Genomic DNA, 19,884 nt, shown 5'->3' on the forward strand with positions numbered 1-19,884 from the left:
AACATTCTTTGGCATTGCCTTTCTTTGGGATTGGAATGAAAACTGACCTTTTCCAGTTCTGTGGCCATTGTTGAGTTTTCCAAGTTTGCTGGCATATTGAGTGCAGCACTTTAACTGCATCATCTTTTAGGATTTTAAATAGCTCAGCTAGAAATCCATCACCTCCTCTAGCTTTGTTCGTAGTAATGCTTCCTAAGATGCACTTGACTTCACACTCCAGGATGTCTGCCTCTAGTATCTACCAGAATGTCTAAAATTTTTAAAACAATGAGTATATCAGGTTTGAAGGAAGAAAGCTACAACAGGATAATAGTAGCAGACTTCAACATACCACATAAACAATGGATAAATCATACTGACAGAAAGTCAACAAGGAAACATTAGACTTGAAATATTTAGATCAAATGAATCTAATACATATAAAGAGAATAGTTGATCCAACAGCAGCAGAACATTCTTCTTAAGTGCACATAGAACATTCTCCAAGATACATCATATTAGATCACAGAACACGTATTAGCAAACTTTAAAGAATAAATCATACCAAGTATCTTTTCTGACCACAATGTTATGAAAATAGAAATCAAAAGGAAGAAAACTGAAAATGTGACCAACATGTGGAAGTTAAGTAACACACTCCTGGACAACCGGATCATCAAAGAAAAAAAAAAAAAAATTGAAAATATCTTGATACAAGTGAAAATAGAAATAAAACATATGGGATGCAGCAAAAGTAATTCTAAGCAGGAAGTTCACAGCAATCCATGCCTACATTAGGAAAAGAAAAAAAAAGAAACCACCTAAATTTACACACTGAAGAACTAGAAAAGAAAAACAAAGTCCAAAGCTGGCAGAAGGAAGGAGACGACAAGTATCAGAGCATAGAGGAGCGCTGTTGCCAGCGACCCTATCCCCTCTGTGAGCCACTGCTGACCCACGCCTCCACAGGAGACCCTCCAACACTAGCCGAGGATGCTATAATATCCTTCATGGTATCCATGGCAACTGTACTTGTAACTGGAGGGTTTATTTGAGCTTTGTCACAAAGAGCCAGCACCCTCATCTCACAGTAGAGTTCAGGCCAGAGAGCTAGGGCTTCTTATACCCATGGCCTCAACAGAACTGGATTTTACCGTCACAGTGCCTGTGAATATCGAAGCAACCTCAGCCTGGCGAGCCTCTCTTTTCAGCAACAAGCTTCCTTGGAACAAGCCGATACCTTTCCAAGAAAATCAACCTTTAGGAACTCAACTTTCCATCCTTTCCTGCAAAGTCCACCACTTCCTGTGGAAACTGAGTCATCTGGTGACTCTCCCTTCTTCCAATATCTCCTTCACCATCAACACTTTCCAGTCTGGGCCATCCTGATTTCCAAAAGTACAATAATAGTCTTCGGATTGGCCTTTCAACACCACCCTCACCAGCCTAAATCAATCATAAAGGTTTTCCCCAAATCCTAAGTAGGGTTTCTTATCTTTCTTCTCTTTTACTGAAAGGAAATCACAAATAGGCTAAACAGAATTTTGAGGATATAGCCTAAATGCCTAATGAGTTTCCAAGCTAAAACGTGCACACACTAGTTGGACATGAAAGAAAGTGAAAGTCACTCAGTCATGTCCAACTCTCTGTAATTCCATGGACTACAAGTCCATGGAATTCTCCAGGACAGAATACTGGAGTCGGTAGCTATTCCTTTCTCTAGGGGATCTTCCCAGCCCAGCAATCAAACCCAGGTCTCCTGCATCGCAGGCAGATTCTTTACCAGCTGAGCCACCAGGGAAGTCCAGGAATACTGGAGTGGGTAGTCTATTCCTTCTCCAAGGGATTTTCCTGACCCAGGAATCAAATGGGGGTGTTCTCCATTGCAGGTGGATTCTTTACCAACTGAGCTACAGGGAAGTCCTAGTTGAACATTACAATGTAAAAACTATTTTCTTTGTCTCAGAAAAAAATAGTATTTTTCCAAACAGCTACATATTCATGTATTTTTGTATTCAATGTGGGAATTATTAAAGATAGTGATTCTTACCTACAAATTTCTCATGTTTCAGTGGCTTCAGTTGTAATGTCTTCTTTCATCTATATTTTTATAATCTTGTTAAGTCTAGCACAAAGTTTGTCAATTTTGCTAATCTTCAGAAAACCAATCTTTTCAAAAAAGTTTCACTAATCTTTTATTTTCCTATTCTCTATTTTATTCATTTCTTCTCTGATCTTTTCTTTTTAACCACAAATTATCTAAAGTTTTTATTTTAGCCAAAAATATGCTGTGCTAAGTCGCTTCAGTCGTGTCTGACTCTATGGACCATAGACCACCAGGTTCCTCCATCCATGGTAGTCTCCAGGCAAGAATACTGGAGCGGGTTGCCATGCCCTCCTCCAGGGGATCTTCCTGACCCAGGGATTGAACCTCTCTGAGGTTTCCTGCATAGGTAGGCCTGCTCTCACCTACAAATTACCCTGGGATTCCCAGGTTGTGCAAGCGGTAAAGAGACAATGCATGAAACCTCAAAGAAACGGGTTCAAAAAAAAAGATTAGAGCAGAAATGAATAAAATAGAGAACAGGAAAATAATAGAAAAAGATCAGTGAAACTAAGAATTGGTTTTTTGAAAAGATTAACAAAATTGACAAACTTTGTGTTAAACTTAACAAGATTATAAAAATATAGATGAAAGGAAAGACGTTACAACTGAAACCACTGAAACATGTAAGATACTAATATGAAAAATTATATAGCGACAAATTACATCAGATCAGATCAGTCGCTCAGTCGTGTCCGACTCTTTGTGACCCCATGAATCGCAGCACGCCAGGCCTCCCTGTCCATCACCAACTCCCAGAGTTCACTCAGACTCACGTCCATCGAGTCAGTGATGCCATCCAGCCATCTCATCCTCTGTTGTCCCCTTCTCCTCCTGCCCCCAATCCCTCCCAGCATCAGAGTCTTTTCCAATGAGTCAACTCTTCGCATGAGGTGGTCAAAGTACTGGAGTTTCAGCTTTAGCATCATTCCTTCCAAAGAAATCCCAGGGCTGATCTCCTTCAGAATGGACTGGTTGGATCTCCTTGCAGTCCATAATCACCAATAAATTCAGAGGAACATCTATCTGACCAAGACTGAATTATGAGAAAAGAAAATCTGAAGAGACAAATAATGAGTAAAGAGATTAAATTAAAAACTTCCCAAAAACAACAGAAAAGCCTTTGGCCAGACAGCCTCACAGGTTTTAAATGTTTTCCACACATTTAAAGAACAATTAATACCAATCCTTCTCAAACTCTTCCAAAAAAACTGAAAAGGAGAGAACACTCCCAAACTCATTTTCTGAGCTAAGCCTCAGAAAGGTAACCCTCACATCAAGGCCAGATAAGGATACTACAAGAAAACCACAAGCCAACATTTCTGATGCATACAGAGGCAAAAATTCTCAACAAAATACTAGCAAATCAAATTCAAAAGCACATTAAAAGTACCATACACCATAATCATGTGGGACTTATCACCTGGATGCAAGGATGATTCAATATAAAGAAATCAATAATTGCAATACACCTCATTAATGGAATGAAAGGTAAAAATCATATGATTGTCTCAAAAGATGCAGAAAAAGCATCTAATTCAACATCTTTCAAGATAAAAATTCTTAGAAAACTAGGTATAGAAAAAATATACCTCAACATAATAAAGGCCATACATAACAAGTTCACAGGTAACATCATACTCAATAGTGAAGTTGAAGAAAGCTTTTCCGCTACAACTAAGAGCAAGACAAGAAAGTTCAGTTTCATCACTTTTATTCAACACAGTACAGGAAGTTCCAGTCAGAGTAATAATTGGACAGGAAAAGGAAATAGAAGGCATCTAAACTGCAAATGAAAAAGTAAAACTCTCTCCGATTGAAGATGACCTCATCTTATATACAGAAAATTCTGAAGACTTCACCAAAAATTTGTCAGTGCTAACAAGCGAATTGAGTAGCTTTAAGATATAACATAAACAAAGAACAGTTGCATTTCTATACAATAAAACAATGAACTATCTGAAAAAGAAACAAAGAAAATGCCCCATTAGCATCAAAAGCATCAGAATATATTCAGGAATAAATTTAATCAGGGAGCTGAAACATCTATATGATATTTATATGACACAAAGATGAGAAATACTGAAGGCACAAATAAATGGAAAGATAGGTGTCCTCATGTATGAGAATAGTTAATATTATACTATACTACCAAATCAGAGAAGGCAATGGCACCCCACTCCAGTACTGCTGCCTGGAAAATCCCATGGACAGAGGAGCCTGGTAGGCTGCAGTCCACGGGGTCGCAAAGAGTCGGACACAACTGAGCGACTTCACTTTCACTTTTCACTTTCATGCATTGGAGAAGGAAATGGCAACCCACTCCAGTGCTCTTGCCTGGAGAATCCCAGGGACGGGGGAGCCTAGTAGGCTGCCATCTATGTGGTTGCACAGAATCAGACACAACTGAAGCGACTTAGCAGTAGCAGCAGCAACATACTACCAAACAGCCATATTCATGGCAATCCCTATCAAAACGCCAAAGACATTTTTTCACAGAAATAGAATGCTAAGAAATCCAAAATGTGTATGGAATCACCAAAGACTCCAAATAGCCAAAGCAATCTTAAAAAATTAAAATAAGGCTGAAGGCATCAAACGTCTTGATCTCAGACTGTATTACAATATTGTTTAATCAAAACAGTATGGTATTGTCTTAAGAACAGACACATAGACCAATGAAACAGAACAGAGCCCAGAAAATAACCCATGCATATACGGTAAATTAATTTACAACAAAGGAGCAAAGACTACCCAATGGGGAAATAATAGTCTTTCACCATATGAATAGTCTCTTCACCAAATGGTGCTGGGAAAACTGGATGCTCACATGCCAAAGAAAATTACTATGAAATGGATTAAGGACTTAAACATAAGATCTGAAGGCAATAAAATTCCTAGAGGGGAAAAATGTGAAAAGCTCCTGACCTTGATCTTGGCAAAGGTATTTTTGGACATGACAAAAAAAAAAAAAGCAAAAATCAACAACTGATAATTACATGAAACTTAAAAGCTCTGTATAGCAACAGAAGCAACCAACAACATTAAGAAGCAACTTACAGAAGAAGAAAAAAATATATGCAAACCTTCTATTTGATAAGGGATTAACATTCAAAATATATAAGGAGCTCATGTAACTCAGTAGCAAAAAAAACCCCACAAGTAATCCAACTAAAAAATGGGAAAAGGCCCTGAATAAATATTTTTCCTAAGAAAATATACAAACAGCCAAAAAGGACACAAAAAGGTGCTCAACATCACAAATCATCAGAAAAATGCACAGAAAAAAACCACAATAAGGGAGGTCCCTCGTGGTCCCATGGTTAGGACTTGGTGCTTTCAATGCTGTGGCATCAGTTCAACCGGCAAGATGTGCAAAATAGACCAAAAATAAATAAATAAATAAAGCACAATGAAATATTTTCTCACATTGTTTAGAACGGCTATAACCAAAACTACAAGCGATAAGAAGTACTGATAAAGGCATGGAGAAAAGGGCCTTGTACAGCATTTGTGGTAAGGAGAACTGACACGGTCAACACAGGAAACAGCATGGAGGATCCTGGAAACCTTTTAGCTGGAACTGTCATATAATCCAGCAACCCCACTCTTGGGCACACATCTGAAGGGAATCAAAGTACTATCTTACAGCAAACATTATCCTCAATGGTGAAAAACTGAGAGCATTTCCCGTAACGTCAGCAACAAGACAAGGGTGCCCACTCTCACCACTACTATTCAACACAGTTTTGGAAGTTTTCACCACAGTAATCAGAGAAGAAAAAGAAATAAAAGGAATCCAGATTGGAAAAAAAGTAAAACTCTGTGTGCAGATGACATGATCCTCTACATAGAAAACCCTGAAGACTTCACCAGAAAATTACTAGAGGTAATCAATGAATATAGTAAAGTTGTAGGATATAAAATCAACACACAGAAATCCCTTGCATTCCTATACACTAAGAATACAATGAGAAAACAATGAGAAAACAGAAACACAAATTAAGCAAACAATTCCATTCACCACTGCAAGAAAAGAATAAAATACTTACGAATAAATCTACCTAAAGAAACAAAAGACTTATATATAGAAAACTATAAAACACTGGTGAAAGAGATCAAAGAGGACACAAACAGATGGAGAAATATACCGTGTTCATGGATCAGAAGAATCAATATAATGAAAATGAGTATACTACCCAAGCAATCTATAGATTCAATGCAATCCCTGTCAAGCTACCAATGGTATTTTTCACAGCACTAGAACAAATAATTTCACAATTTGTACAGAAATACAAAAAACCTCGAATAGCCAAAGTAATCTTGAGAAAGAAGAATGGACCTGGAGGAATCAACCTGCCTGACTTCAGACTGTACTACAAAGCTACAGTCATCAAGACAGTATGGTACTGGCACAAAGAGAGAAATATATATCAATGGAACAAAATAGAAAGCCCAGAGATAAATCCATGTTCCTATGGACACCTTATCTTTGACAAAGGAGGCAAGAATATACAATGGAGAAATGACGATCTCTTTAACAAGTGGTGCTGAGAAAACTGGTCAACCACTTGTAAAAGAATGAAATTAGAACACTTTCTAACACCATACACAAAAATAAACTCAAAATGGATTAAAGATCTAAACGTAAGACCAGAAACTATAAAACTCCTAGAGGAAAACATAGGCAAAACACTCTCTGACATAAATCACAGAAGGATCCTCTATGACCCACCTCCCAGAGTAATGGAAATAAAAGCAAAAATAAAAAGGGGACCTAATTAAAATTAAAAGCTTTTGTACAACAAAGGATACTATAAGCAAGGTGAAAAGACAGCCTTCAGAATGGGAGAAAATAATAACAAATGAAACAACTGACAAAGAATTAATCTCAGAAATACACAAGCAGCTTCTGTCGCTCAAGTCCAGAAAAATAAACGACCCAATCAAAATATGGGCCAAAGAATTAAACAGACATTTCTCCAAAGAAGACATACAGATGGCTAACAAACACATGAAAAGATGTTCAACATCACTCATTATCAGGGAAATGCAAATCAAAATCACAATGAAGTAGCATCTTACACCGATCAGAATGGCTGCTATCAAAAAGTCTACAAACAATAAATGCTGGACAGGGTGTGGAGAAAATGGAACCAACCCTCTTACACTGTTGGTGGGAGTGCAAACTAGTACAGCCACTAAGGAGAACAGTGTGGAGATTCCTTAAAAAACTGGAAATAGAACTGCCATATGAACCAGCAATCCCACTGCTGGGCATACATACCGAGGAAACCAGAATTGAAAGACACACGTGTACCCTGATATTCATCCCAGCACTATTTACAATAGCCAGGACATGGAAGCAACCTAGATGTCCATGGGCCAAAGAATTAAACTTTCTATTTTGTTCCACTGATCTATATTTCTGTCTTTGTGCCAGTACCATACTGTCTTGATGACTGTAGCCATCTAGGCAGACGAATGGATAAAAAAGCTGTGGTACATATACACAATGGAATATTACTCAGCTATTAAAGAGAATGCATTTGAATCAGTTCTAATGAGGTGGATGAAACTGAAGCCTATTATACAGAGTGAAGTAAATCAGAAAGAAAAACAGCAATACAGGTGTTGGTCAATGGATTAATGCATAAAGAAAATATGATAAACACACACACACACACACAATGGAATATTAGCCGTAAAAACGAAGGAAATCCTGACATTTGCAACACAAAAATGAACACTGAAGGAAAGATAAAGAATGACAAATACTTTTTAAGATCACTTATATGTGGACTCTAAAAATGTTCTAACAGAAACAGAGAAGACCGGTAGCAGAGGTTGGAAGATGGAGGAAATGAGATGTTCAGAAAAATAAAAACTTCCAGTTATAAGATGAGTAAGTTCTGGAATCTAATCTACAGCATGGTGGTTATAGTTAACATTACTGTGCTATATACTTGAAAGATGCTGAGACAGTAAATATTAAATGTTCTCACAACCATCACAACAACAAAATGGCAATTATGTGGCATGATAAATGTGATGACTAAGCTTATTGCTATAATCATTTTGAAATACATATCAAATTATTCTATTTTACACATTAAATTTATATAATGATATATGTAAAGTATATCACAATAAAGCCAGGAAAAAATACAGTAAAAGGATATCCATGAAACTAAAACAAGTGATCATATGCTTCAGGGAGCAGAAAGAAATGGAGAAGACAGAAACAGAAGTGGGAGCCATATATACTTTATTTTTATACCATGAGAAGTTCAGTCACTCAGTTGTGGCCGACTCTTTGCGAGCCCATGGACTGCAGCATGCCAGGCTTCCCTGTCCATCACAAACTCCCAGAGCTTGCTCAAACTCATGTCCATCAAGTCAGTGATGCCATCCAACTATCTCATCCTCTGTCATCTCCTTCTCTTCCAGCCTTCAATCTTTCCCAGCATCAGGGTCTCTTCCAATGAGTCAGTTCTTCGCATCAGGTGGCCAAGTATTGGTGCTTCAGCTTCAGCTTCAGCATCAGTCCTTCCAATGAATATTCAGGATTGATTTCCTTTAAGATTGACTGGTTGGATCTCCTTGCAGTCCAAGGGACTCTCAAGAGTCTTCTCCAACACCACAGTTCAAAAGCATCATTTCTTCAGCACTAAGCTTTCTTTATAAGTCCGACTCTCACATCCATGACTACTGGAAAAAACAAAGCTTTGACTAGATGGACCTTTGTTGGCAATGTTATGTCTCTGCTTTTTAATTTACTATGCTGTCTAGGTCAGTCATAGCTTTTCTTCCAAGGAGCAAGTGTCTTTTAATTTCATGGCTGCAGTCACCATCTGCAGTGATTTTGGAGCCCAAGAAAATAAAGTCTGTTACTGTTTCCATTGTTTGGCCATCTATTTGGCATGAAGTGTTGGGACTAGATGCCATGACCTTAGTTTTCTGAATGTTGAGTTTCAAGCCAACTTTTTCACTCTCCTCTTTCACTTTCATCAAGAGCTTCTTTAGTTCGTCTTCACTTTCTGCCATAAGGGTGCTGTAATCTGTGTATCTGAGGTTACTGGTATTTCCCCCAGCAATCTTGATTCCAGCTTGTGCTTCATCCAGCCTGGCATTTCTCATGATGTACTCTGCATATAAGTTAAATAAGCAGGGTGACAATAAACAGCCTGGATGTACTATACCATGAGAAGGCATTACCTATTTAAAAATTAATGCAAAATAAAAATAGCACAAAACTCTTTGTGCAAGCAGACAAAAAACAATGTGCAAGCAGAAAAGATATCTTTAATCTTGTAAAAAAAGTTTACTTTCTATTCGTCCTTAGAAAAATATTTGAGTATACCCAGTTAAATCTCACAGTGAATTCAAAACTGGAAAGATACAGAATCCACAGCTTGTAAAAACTTGAGAAAATCTTAAAGGCAGTCGTCATACAGTATGGGAGAATCCATTTGAAATCAACACCAGGAAACTCTCCTTTGAGGAGGGAGAAAGATTTGAACTCAGATTCTTAAAGAAGGAAATAAAATTCACCATGTACACATAATTTGTCTCTTCAATAAACACTTCATAAGTACCAAATATGTGCCAAGCACTCATCGTGACACTAGACGAAGAAAATAAATTCATGAAGATGTATCTTGGGTCTAGAGTGCTGCAGCAGAGGGAGGCAGGTGGGTAGACTATGAAAAAAAATGTGTAATTATAATGTCACTACAATGGGGTAAAAATACAGAAGAGAAAGATATTGATGAGAAGTGGAGAGCTATTAGTGTGGTCAAGGAAAGCATCTCTGTTAGGTAACACTTAGAACTAAACGAAATGAGGAGGTAAGCTTAAAGATATGTGAGGAGGAGAGTTCTAGGTAAAAAACATAAAATACCTAAGGCAGAGGAGGTATATTTAAAGAAACAGCAAAAAGATTAGTGTGACTAAAGCAAATATGTGTAAGCCAGAAACCCACTGGAGAGTTTTGAGCACTTAAGTGTGTTCATCTATAAAACAGATGATACATTATATAATTTTCTTCCTACTCTCTCCTTATTGTGCAGAGTTTTAACGAAAACAAAGAAATGTACACATGTATAACATTGTTAACTGAATTTTGACTTTTAGAATACATAAATTTCAGAAGACAACAATGGCTACAGAATACAAAGTAAATGTAATCAACATCGACAATATAGAATCATATATAGCTGAAAGAGATGTGAATAATAGAGACAGGAAGGTGGAAGAAGGGTGAAAGCCTTAAATAACTATTTCACAGAATGGGGATTCAAGAAACATTGTCTACAAATGACAGAAAAAAAAAGATGTTTAAGTATGTAATTTACAATTAAAGTGACAACTAGAGAGACTGAGAACAGTAACAAAATTTGGGGGAACCCTATGTCTTATAAATTAGTTAATTTCTCTTCTATAATAGCAAGAAATTAATGGACAATGCTCAACGTTGGCAATTCAAGAAAGATAAGAGTGCAAAGAGATGAAAGAAATTACCAAAAGATCTGAAATAAAAATCGATTTAAAAAGTTGCTTAAGAGGGTAAGAAAGTAATAAAGGCGTGCAGGATATGTCTATTACTTTTTGTTATATTCCATTTTGAACCATTGTTGTTCAGCTGCTAAACTGTGTCCTGGTCTTTGCACCCTCATGAACTGTAGCATGCCAGGCTTTCCTGTCCTTTGCTATCTCCCTGAGTTTGCTCAAACTCATGTTCATTGAGTCAATGACACCATTCAATCATCTCATCCTTTTTTGCCCCTTCTCCTCTGCCCTTAATCATTCCCAGCATCAGGATCTTTTCCAAATGAGTCAGTTCTTTGCATAAGATGGCCAAAGAATTGAAGCTTCAGCTTTAGCATCAGTCCTTCCAATGAATATTTAGGAATGATTTTCTTTAGGATTGACTGGCTTGATCTTCTTGTAGTCCAAAGGACTCTCAAGAGTCTTCTCCAGCCCCACAGTTTGAAATCATCATTTCTTTGGTGCTCAGCCTTCTTTATGGTCCAACTCTCACATCCATACATAACTACTGGAAAAAACCATCGATTTGACTAGATGGACCTTTGTTAGCAAAGTGACATCTCTGCTTGATATTACACTGTCTAGGTCTGTCACAGCTCTTCTTCCAAGGAGCAAGTATCTTTTAATTTCGTGGCTGCAGTCACCGTCCACAGTGATTTTGGAGACCAAGAAAATGAAATCTGACACAATTTCCACTTTTTCTCCCATCAGTTTGCCATAAGCATATATCATTTTGATCCATTCCCCTCAAGAATGGTTTTAAGTTTTAAAATAAATAATACATTTCTAAACTGTATTTATACATTATTCCACAATCAAAGACAGGGAAAAACAATTACAGCTTAGCAGTCACAGTGCACAGGCTTAGCTGCTGTGGCATGTAGGATCCTCCCAGATCAGGGACGGAACACACGCCACCTGCATTAGCAGGAGTATTCTTTACTACCTTACCACCGTGCCACCAGGGAAGCCCAACACAAAAGATACAGAAACAAGGTAAATGACATCACAAGGAAAGAAACCAGTATTCCGAATGAGGGACAATGTTTAGGAAAATTGACTCAGTTTCTAAAATAAGTCAATGGCAGGGACAAAAAAGGGGAAGACTATTCTATATTAACAGGGATTTAAGAGGTACAGCCATCAAAGCATGGATGTCACCTGGATCCTCTTTTGAACAAACTATAAAAAATATATATTTTTAAACAATGGGAAAATTTTTATTTTGGACTGTGTATTAGATTATATCAAAAATATAGTCAGTTATTAAATTATATAACGCCATTTTGATTACATAGCAGAAATGTCCATTACTCTAGCACATGAGAATGAATGACCCATCAACAACCAGCAATGAAATGGAGATCCTGTTATGATAATTGTATAGCACCAATGGAACCAGAGTAGCCACAATTTTCATGGATTCAAATCTACAGAACATTAGCTAATAAATTTCAGGTGTCTGAAGCTGCTTAAAAAAAAAAAAGAAAAATGCCCATTATTGTTATGTTACATATAAAAGTGAAATGCTATATCTGAGATTTGCTGTAAAACAATTCAGCAAGGAAAAAACATGAACTGGAAAATGTGCTAAAATCTTATCTGCTAAATCCAAGTGCTGAGCATATAAGAAGCAGGACTCAAGTTTTCATAACAAAAATTTTAAAAGACTTTATTTTTATCTTATTAATTTCAGGGTGCTATTAGACATGCAACTGGCAATGTTTAGTACAGAATTTTATATATAAATTGAGCTCTGTGAAGAAGTAGAAAATTAGAAGTTATGTGTTCTAGCCATGGGACTGAAAGGAATCACTTAGAAAAGTGGGAGGGTGGGAGAAGCCAAGATACAGTGTTGGTATATCTAACATTTGAAGGTAGAGAAGTCAGGGGAGAAGATGGAGAAGATGCAGGAAGTCATTCAGAGAGAATGAAAACCAAGCGAGTGTGGTGTTACCAAAAACCAAGAGAAAAGTATTTCAAAAAAGAAAATGTATTCAATGAATGTCTAAAAGCTTCTGGAAAGTTTGGAACTTTCCTAGAAGTCCAGTGGTTGGTGGTCTGCCTTGCAATGAGGGAGACGTGGGTTCAATCCCTGGTGGGAAACTAAGATCCCATATGCCATAGAGCAGCGAGGCTCACGTGCTGCAACTAAGATCCAATACAGCCAGATAAATAAATACTTAAAAAGTTTCTGAGAAGTGACTAATAGATTTGGAGACATGAAGATCACTAGTGACTCCACACAAAAGCAGCACCAACAGTGAAAGAGATGAAAGCCTTTTGATCATCATTCTTCAAAAAAAATCGCCCATATATTTTCCTAAATTAAAAATATGTTTTAATGTAAAACAATTCTCCCATTTTAATTACAGTTAGTCCAATCTCTTCTGGAAGCACTGGGGCATTTCCTCAAAAATCTGAATACTTAGTATTACAGCTCTCCACAGTTGAGAATTAACTATTACTTACACAGCCATCATGCACATTCAAGGTTGCTTCAAGTTTTAATCTTTGGATAAATTCTCTTCTTCCTGTTTAAAAAGAAAGAACTAAATAAATCAAACAATTTAATGCTTAGAGAAGTGTAACACTGTTAAGAGCCTAGCAACTGACCTGAGGTAGATTCAAGCTCTAACTTTAACTCCTCCATTTACAGGCTGAGTGACACTGGGCGAACTAACCCCTCCTCAGCCCTAGTTTCCTCATTAGAGTTCCTGCCTACCTCATGTGGTTACCGTTAAGAATTAAGTGACTCAAGGAGAGAAAGGGCTTAGCACATTATCTGGAACCACAATAAACATTCAAATGTTCCCTTCATTCATTCATTCACCAAATATACTACCTGCTTACTGCACTTCAGGTGGTGTTATAGGAGCTAGGGATACAACAGTAAAATAAAAAAGATCCCTGACTCGAGTTAGCTTAACAAAAGATAGTATACAATATGTGACAATACACAAAACGGTATAAGGAAAAATAAAGCAGCTAGAAAAGGACTTAAAGAAGACTGGAGATGGGTAATAGAGTTTTCAAAACTTTACAGTGGGTGGCAAACAGTGTTTTATAAGATGCCACCTATTTTTAAACACATCTCAATTTCAGAAATGCTAAAATACTTAAAACTTCATTTCACAATGATGAAATGTGACAGGAAAAAAATAAAATCAGCCTCACTGTCCATCAGTAGCAGAACAGTTATAATACTTCAAAAGTAGAATAAATTACTCCTTTGAAAAACAGAAATATGTTTCTTTAGGAACGAATCATTCTTTACCAAAAATGGACCAAAAAAGCCTCATGTTTATTCAGAAGCTGTAATGAAAAGAAGCTGAATATATGACAGAGTGGTAATTAGCTAAGAAATCAGGCTGATGAGATTTCAAAATTAAATCTGACTGTGCGCTCTGTATACTGTCACAAGGGACAGATTTCTCTACTACAGTTTTCTTGTGTTCAGTGTGAAGAGCAAGATCTTGAAGGCAAACTGTTTTCTTTGTCCTTGCCTATAACTGGTTAAGATGGCTATATAATGACTGAACATGTGGTTAAAAATTCTGTGTGTGGGGAAGGTGGGAAAAGGGGGGGTATGGTTCTTATTAGAATAAAACAACCTGCAGAAATTCAGCAAAGTATTTTCACAAATTATGTTATACTTTATAATCAACTTTCCACATCTGATTTTCAGTTTTGTTTTTTTTCTTTTTCTCATTGACTTTATCATTTATTTAGTTGCCCTATTGTCTATTTCAGCCAGTTTTAAAACATTTCCTTTACACTGGATATCTGATATGATTCATTCTATTTTTTACCAAGTTTAATTTTCTATCAGATCCATTACGTACTATAATAGTGAAGTGAAAGTCGCTCAGTCGTGTTCGACTCTTTATGACCCAATGGACTATACAGACCATGGAATTCTCCAGGCCAGAATACTGGAAAGGGTAGCCATTACCTTCTCCAGGGGAATCTTCCCAGGTCTTAATATGAACCCAGGTCTATAATACAGTCTACATAAATAGACAAATGTACTGATTTGTCTCTTCAAATTGGCAGCAAATTAAAACTGTAACTTTTACTGGATTTGTAACTGTCTCCACTGGCTCGCTGCTTCTCGGTTATTACTGTTTTCCCTTATCCAAACCTGTCCCACAAAATGTCTTTAAAAAAATGCTAACTGTGGTAAACAGATAAAATTTTTAGAAATCTTTCCTTTGGCTGTCAACATGTGTGGTAATCTTAATGAGCTGCAAATTAAGAGTTCAGAAATAAAGTATTCAAATTAACATGACAGTAACTAAAATTCATTCAAATGCTAAGAAAAAAGTATTAAAACCTTTTTTCCAAATTTCTAAGCATCTGGGTTTGAAAACATGGCTCTAGCCATTTCCAACTAGAGGAAATGGTAGTGCAACATGAGCGAACAGAAGAAGACAAAGTGAGTAATCTGAGCAAAAAGTCTTATATATGAACCTGTACACAAAAACATGCCCTAAGACATGCACTGAGACAAGACAGCTCCTGAATGATATTTCTGTATGTGACTTAGGAGCTCAGAATGACTACTATCCACACATTCCATAAAAAGGGCTTCAAGAACAACCTAGTATAAACCTCTTCAACCCTTCTGATAATTAAATGCACTACACCATGAAACAGAACCTGAAAGCTAGGGTAAAATAAGAATTGTAAGTTAAAAAACTGAGTCCTCTCAAATTAAAACAAAAATAAATTATTACCTATTATCAAGAACTTTGGCCTAGCTGTAAGCTAACAAGTTACCTGCCACCATCTTAGGGATGCTAGCAGAAGACACAAGACTCCAGTCAGAGGCAAAGAACCATTCTACTCCAGCAGAATGAGCTTCAGGATCAATGGTTCCTCTTGTCCAATTCCCACAGGGCAATGTAGAGAGGGGCCTGGGGGGATACTGCACATGCAATGGGTTTGAATCACAGCTGGAGTACCCTCAACTGAGGGAACCCAAATCTCATATCAAGCAAATCTACCTGACTTGTGTCCCAAAAGACATTATCTTTATTATTTTAGACAAAAAACAAATCTGCCTTCTGCTTCACAGATACTGAATGCTCTATCTTCCAAGGCTGTTCCCTAAAAAAAAAAAATCCTTGTAAAGACGGTCCAGAGCAAAGAAGCCAGTGCCTCTGCTCAAAAGATGTACAGAAATACAAAGGAGACATGGAGAACTGTCTCCCAGCTATTACACATTTATTATGGATGAATGTACCTATCATTGTGGCTTTCTATTCAAGTGTTTCTGTAGCCCAAGCTGCCTCATTTAATTCCGTCTCTTTTACATTCTATTCTATGTGATAGATTGTAAGCTCCATTTAAAAAAAAGGAACACTCTTTTGTTGACCAAAGTATCCTAAATGCCTAGAACAGTGCCTAAGACAAAGTAGAAACTGAACATAGGTTTTCTGAATCAGTGAATAAAATAACAGGATCATAATACTTATTCTGCTCTTTAACGTGTTTCCTCTCAAAAAGGTGAACATCTTTCATTGCAATACAGGCATACTGCTCATATTTAATGGTTTTGTAACTTACTAAACTGTTTGATAACTTATTTATTCATGTACCTATCCCTGTTATTAGACCATGAGTTACTTGGGACAAGAAATGTTAGGCTTAAATATCTAACTTGGATCATTATACATGTATATGGGGCAAAACTTAACAACTCAGGGCCTTAGTACTATATTTGTAAAAATTTTATATTTGATGGGAATAATACCATCAACTTCATATGCTTATTGTCATAAGCAAATTAATCAGCATATGCAAAACTCATAGATATGTCTGATCTACTATAGACACTTAAGAATAGTTCTCTCTTGAAGGGAACCCTCCTACACTATTGATAGGAACATAAATTAGTTCAGCCATTATGGAGAAAAGAATGGAGGTTCCTTAAAAAACTAATAGAGCTACCATATGGCCCTGCAATCCAATTTCTGGGCATAGAGCCTGAGAAAAACATGATCTGAAATGATACATGCACCCCAATGTTCCTTGCACCAATGTTTACAATAGCCAAGACATGGAAGCAGCCTAAATGTCCATCAACAGATGAATGGATAGAGAAGATTTGGTACAATGGAATATTACTCTCCTAGTAATTCTGCTTCTTTGATTGAACTCATTTATGATTAACATTTTCAGCAAACTAGCAACAGAAGGAAACTTCCTCAATCTGACAATATGCACCAGTAAAAGACTTAAAACTTATATTTAGTGGTGAAAGACTGAATGCTTCCCATTTAAGATCAGGACAATACAAGGAAGTTTCACTCTCACCACTACTATTAAACACGTTCCTGTAAGTTTTAGAGATAGAGATAATGTAAGAAAGAAAAAAAAAGATATATAGTTTGGAAAGTAAGAAATAAGAGAGTCCCTACTGAAAGATGATATAATTTTCCATGTAAAAAATCTCCTGGCATATACCTCAAAACCTCAAAAGATATATATGCAGAGTACATCATGCAAAATGCCAGACTGGATGAAGCACAAGCTGTAATCAAGACTGCTGGGAGTAATATCAATAACTTCAGACATGCAGATGACACTACCATTATGGTAGAAAGCAAAGAACTAAAGAATCTCTTGACTAAAGTACAAGAGCAGAGTGAAAAAGCTGGCTTAAAACTCAACATTCAAAAAACTAAGGTCATGGCATCCGGTCCCATCACTTCATGGCAAATAGATGGGCAAACAATGGAAACTGTGATAGACTTTATTTTCTTGGGCTCCAGAATCACTGCAGATGGTGACTGCAGCCATGAAATTAAAAGACACTTGCTCCTTGGAAGAAAAGCTATAACCAACCTAGACAAAGCAGAGACATTACTTTGCCAACAAAGGTCCGTCTAGTCAAAGCTATGGTTTTCCCAGTAGTCAGGTATGGATCTGAGTTGGACTATAAAGAAAGCTGAGCACTGAAGAATTGATGCTTTTGAACTGTGGTGTTGGAGAAGACTCTCGAGAGTCACTTGGACTGCAAGGAGATCAAACAGTAAGGAGTCAATCCTAAAGGAAATCAACCCTGAATATTCATTGGAAGGACTCATGCTGAAGCTGAAACTCCAATACTTTGGCCACCTGATGCAAAGAGCTAAGTCACTGTAAAAAACCCTGATGCTGGGAAAGATTGAAGGCAGGAGGAGAAGGGGATGACACAGAATGAGATGGTTGCATAGCATCACTGACTCAATGGACATGAGTTTGAACAAGCTCTGGGTATTGGTGATAGACAGAGAAGCCTGGCGTGCTGCAGTCCAAGGGGTCGCAAAGAGTCTGACAGGACTGAGTAACTGAACGAAACTGAGCAAGATTACAGGATATAAGACCAACACAGACCAAAAAAGAAAAACATACTGTTTTATACTAATAATGAATGGGCAGAAGTTGAACTTTAACACAATATACTTTAAAATGCTATTAATTAAAAGAAAATTAAACATTCAAACATAAGTATAACAAATTATACTGAGGATCTGTATCCTGATAACTACTGGTTGGTCAAAAAGTTCAAATAAACTTGTAGGCCAATCCAATACAAAATACTGATGAAGGAAACCAAAGAACTAAATAAATGTAGCAATGTACTGTGTCTATGGATCAGAAGACTCAACACAGCAAAGATGTCAGTTCTTTCCAAATTGATATGTAAGTCCAATGCAATTCCTATCAAAATTCCAACAAGGTATTTTGTAGATAAAGACAACCTTACTATAAAATTCATATAAAAAGGCAAAAGACCTAGAAGAGCTAAAACAATTTTGAAAAAGAAGAGTTGAAGGGGGAAACATCATTCAACCTGATGTAAAAACTTACTATATAGCTACAATAAGCAAACAGTATGATATTTACAGAGAGATAGATACACATACCAATGAAAGAGGGTAACACAGATTAGACACACACAAATATGCCCAAAAGGTACAAAAGCAATTCAACAGAGACAGTTTTCTAAATAGTGCTAGAGCAAGTGGACATTCATAAGCACAAAAATGAACTTCAAGTTAAATCACATACCTCATACAAAAATTCACACATCATTGACAAGAAACATATTAATGTATCTTTTGTTACCTGAAAGTATATTCACTTATATAACAAATTGCCAGCCACAGGAGTTAGTTTCTGCAAAAATCCCCCAGTCAATAATGTGACAACACAAAATGGACCCTAAAATTAAATGTAAAAATGTAAGATTATAAAACTTCAGAGAAAAGACACAGGAGGTGATCTTTAGGACCTGGGGCTAAGTTAAGAGTTTTTAAAAATGATATCAAAAGCAAAGGCCACAGAAGAAAAACACTGATAAACTGAACCTGTGCAGGAAAGCTGGGCAGCCATGGAAGCAAGGCAATACTGCTGAGTCAAGCGTAAGGGGTGGAACCAGCACCACAGCCTCTCCCCCAACAGGCCAGCATCGGCAGCTGAACAACAGAAAAGCTGGCCCACCAAACGCCTGACCACTGAACTACAGAGTAGGACCCCACCCACCGTGCCGCTTTAAGTGCCTGACACGCCAATCTACAGAGTAGGACCCCACCCACCGTGCCGCTTTAAGTGCCTGACACGCCAATCTACAGAGTAGGACTCCAGCCAGGGGGGCCCCTTTATGTGCCTGATGCCCTGAACAACAGAGGAGGACCCCAGGCAAGACACCCTTTTAGTGCCTGAACTTACGGAGCTACGAAGAAAGAATGGCCAAAGAGGCCTTCTGTTCGCCAGCTACAAGAGGCTCCAAAAGAGACTCTGACAGGGCCATAACTCCTGTGGCTGGGGCAGTCCACTTTGTGCTGCCAGGGTCCCCGCAAACCAAGCAGCTGCACCACCTTCATGCTCAACTCTCACTGGGGCAGAGCTGCCACAGGCAAGAAAAATCTTGTGTCTACACGTGTAGGCTCACTTCGGTCGTTTCCAACTCTTTGCGACCTGGTAGACTGTGGCCTGCCAGGCTTCTCTGTCAAGGGGGTTCTCCAGGCAAGAGTCCTGGAGCGTATTGGCCAACACTGGTTGCCATACCCTTCTAGAGCACTGTACTTCCTGCTACCCTAGCCGTCAACCGCCCTGAGTACCTGCTGCTGCCAGAACCCCTGCGACCCAAGCAGCTGCCCCACCTCCACACCTGGCCCTCACAGGGGCAAACCTAGGTCCTTCAGGGCAGCCTCAAGAGGAAACTCCAGTGGACAACCCACATGTAGAGGTGGAAATAA

At 37.7% G+C, this 19,884-nt stretch overlaps 1 protein-coding gene and 1 pseudogene across 13 annotated transcripts in view; one reads left to right on the forward strand and one right to left on the reverse strand.

The window, feature by feature from the left end:
* The window catches only part of DCAF6 (DDB1 and CUL4 associated factor 6), a 183,976-nt gene that overhangs the window by 141,577 nt on the left and 22,515 nt on the right, over positions 1 to 19,884 (reverse strand). For 12 of the 13 annotated variants that reach the window (XM_025287419.3, XM_044944078.2, XM_044944083.2 and 9 more), the window contains exon 2: positions 13,106 to 13,167. The exons of the other annotated variant lie outside the window; for it this stretch is intronic. In XM_025287419.3, the coding sequence (XP_025143204.3) occupies positions 13,106 to 13,167 (62 nt within the window). The remainder of the gene's footprint in view (positions 1 to 13,105; positions 13,168 to 19,884) is intronic. 13 annotated transcript variants of the gene reach the window in all.
* LOC102409361 lies at positions 765 to 1,460 on the forward strand (annotated as a pseudogene).

The sequence above is a fragment of the Bubalus bubalis genome, chromosome 6 (assembly GCF_019923935.1).
Source record: "Bubalus bubalis isolate 160015118507 breed Murrah chromosome 6, NDDB_SH_1, whole genome shotgun sequence".
NCBI classification, from domain to species: Eukaryota; Metazoa; Chordata; class Mammalia; order Artiodactyla; family Bovidae; genus Bubalus; species Bubalus bubalis.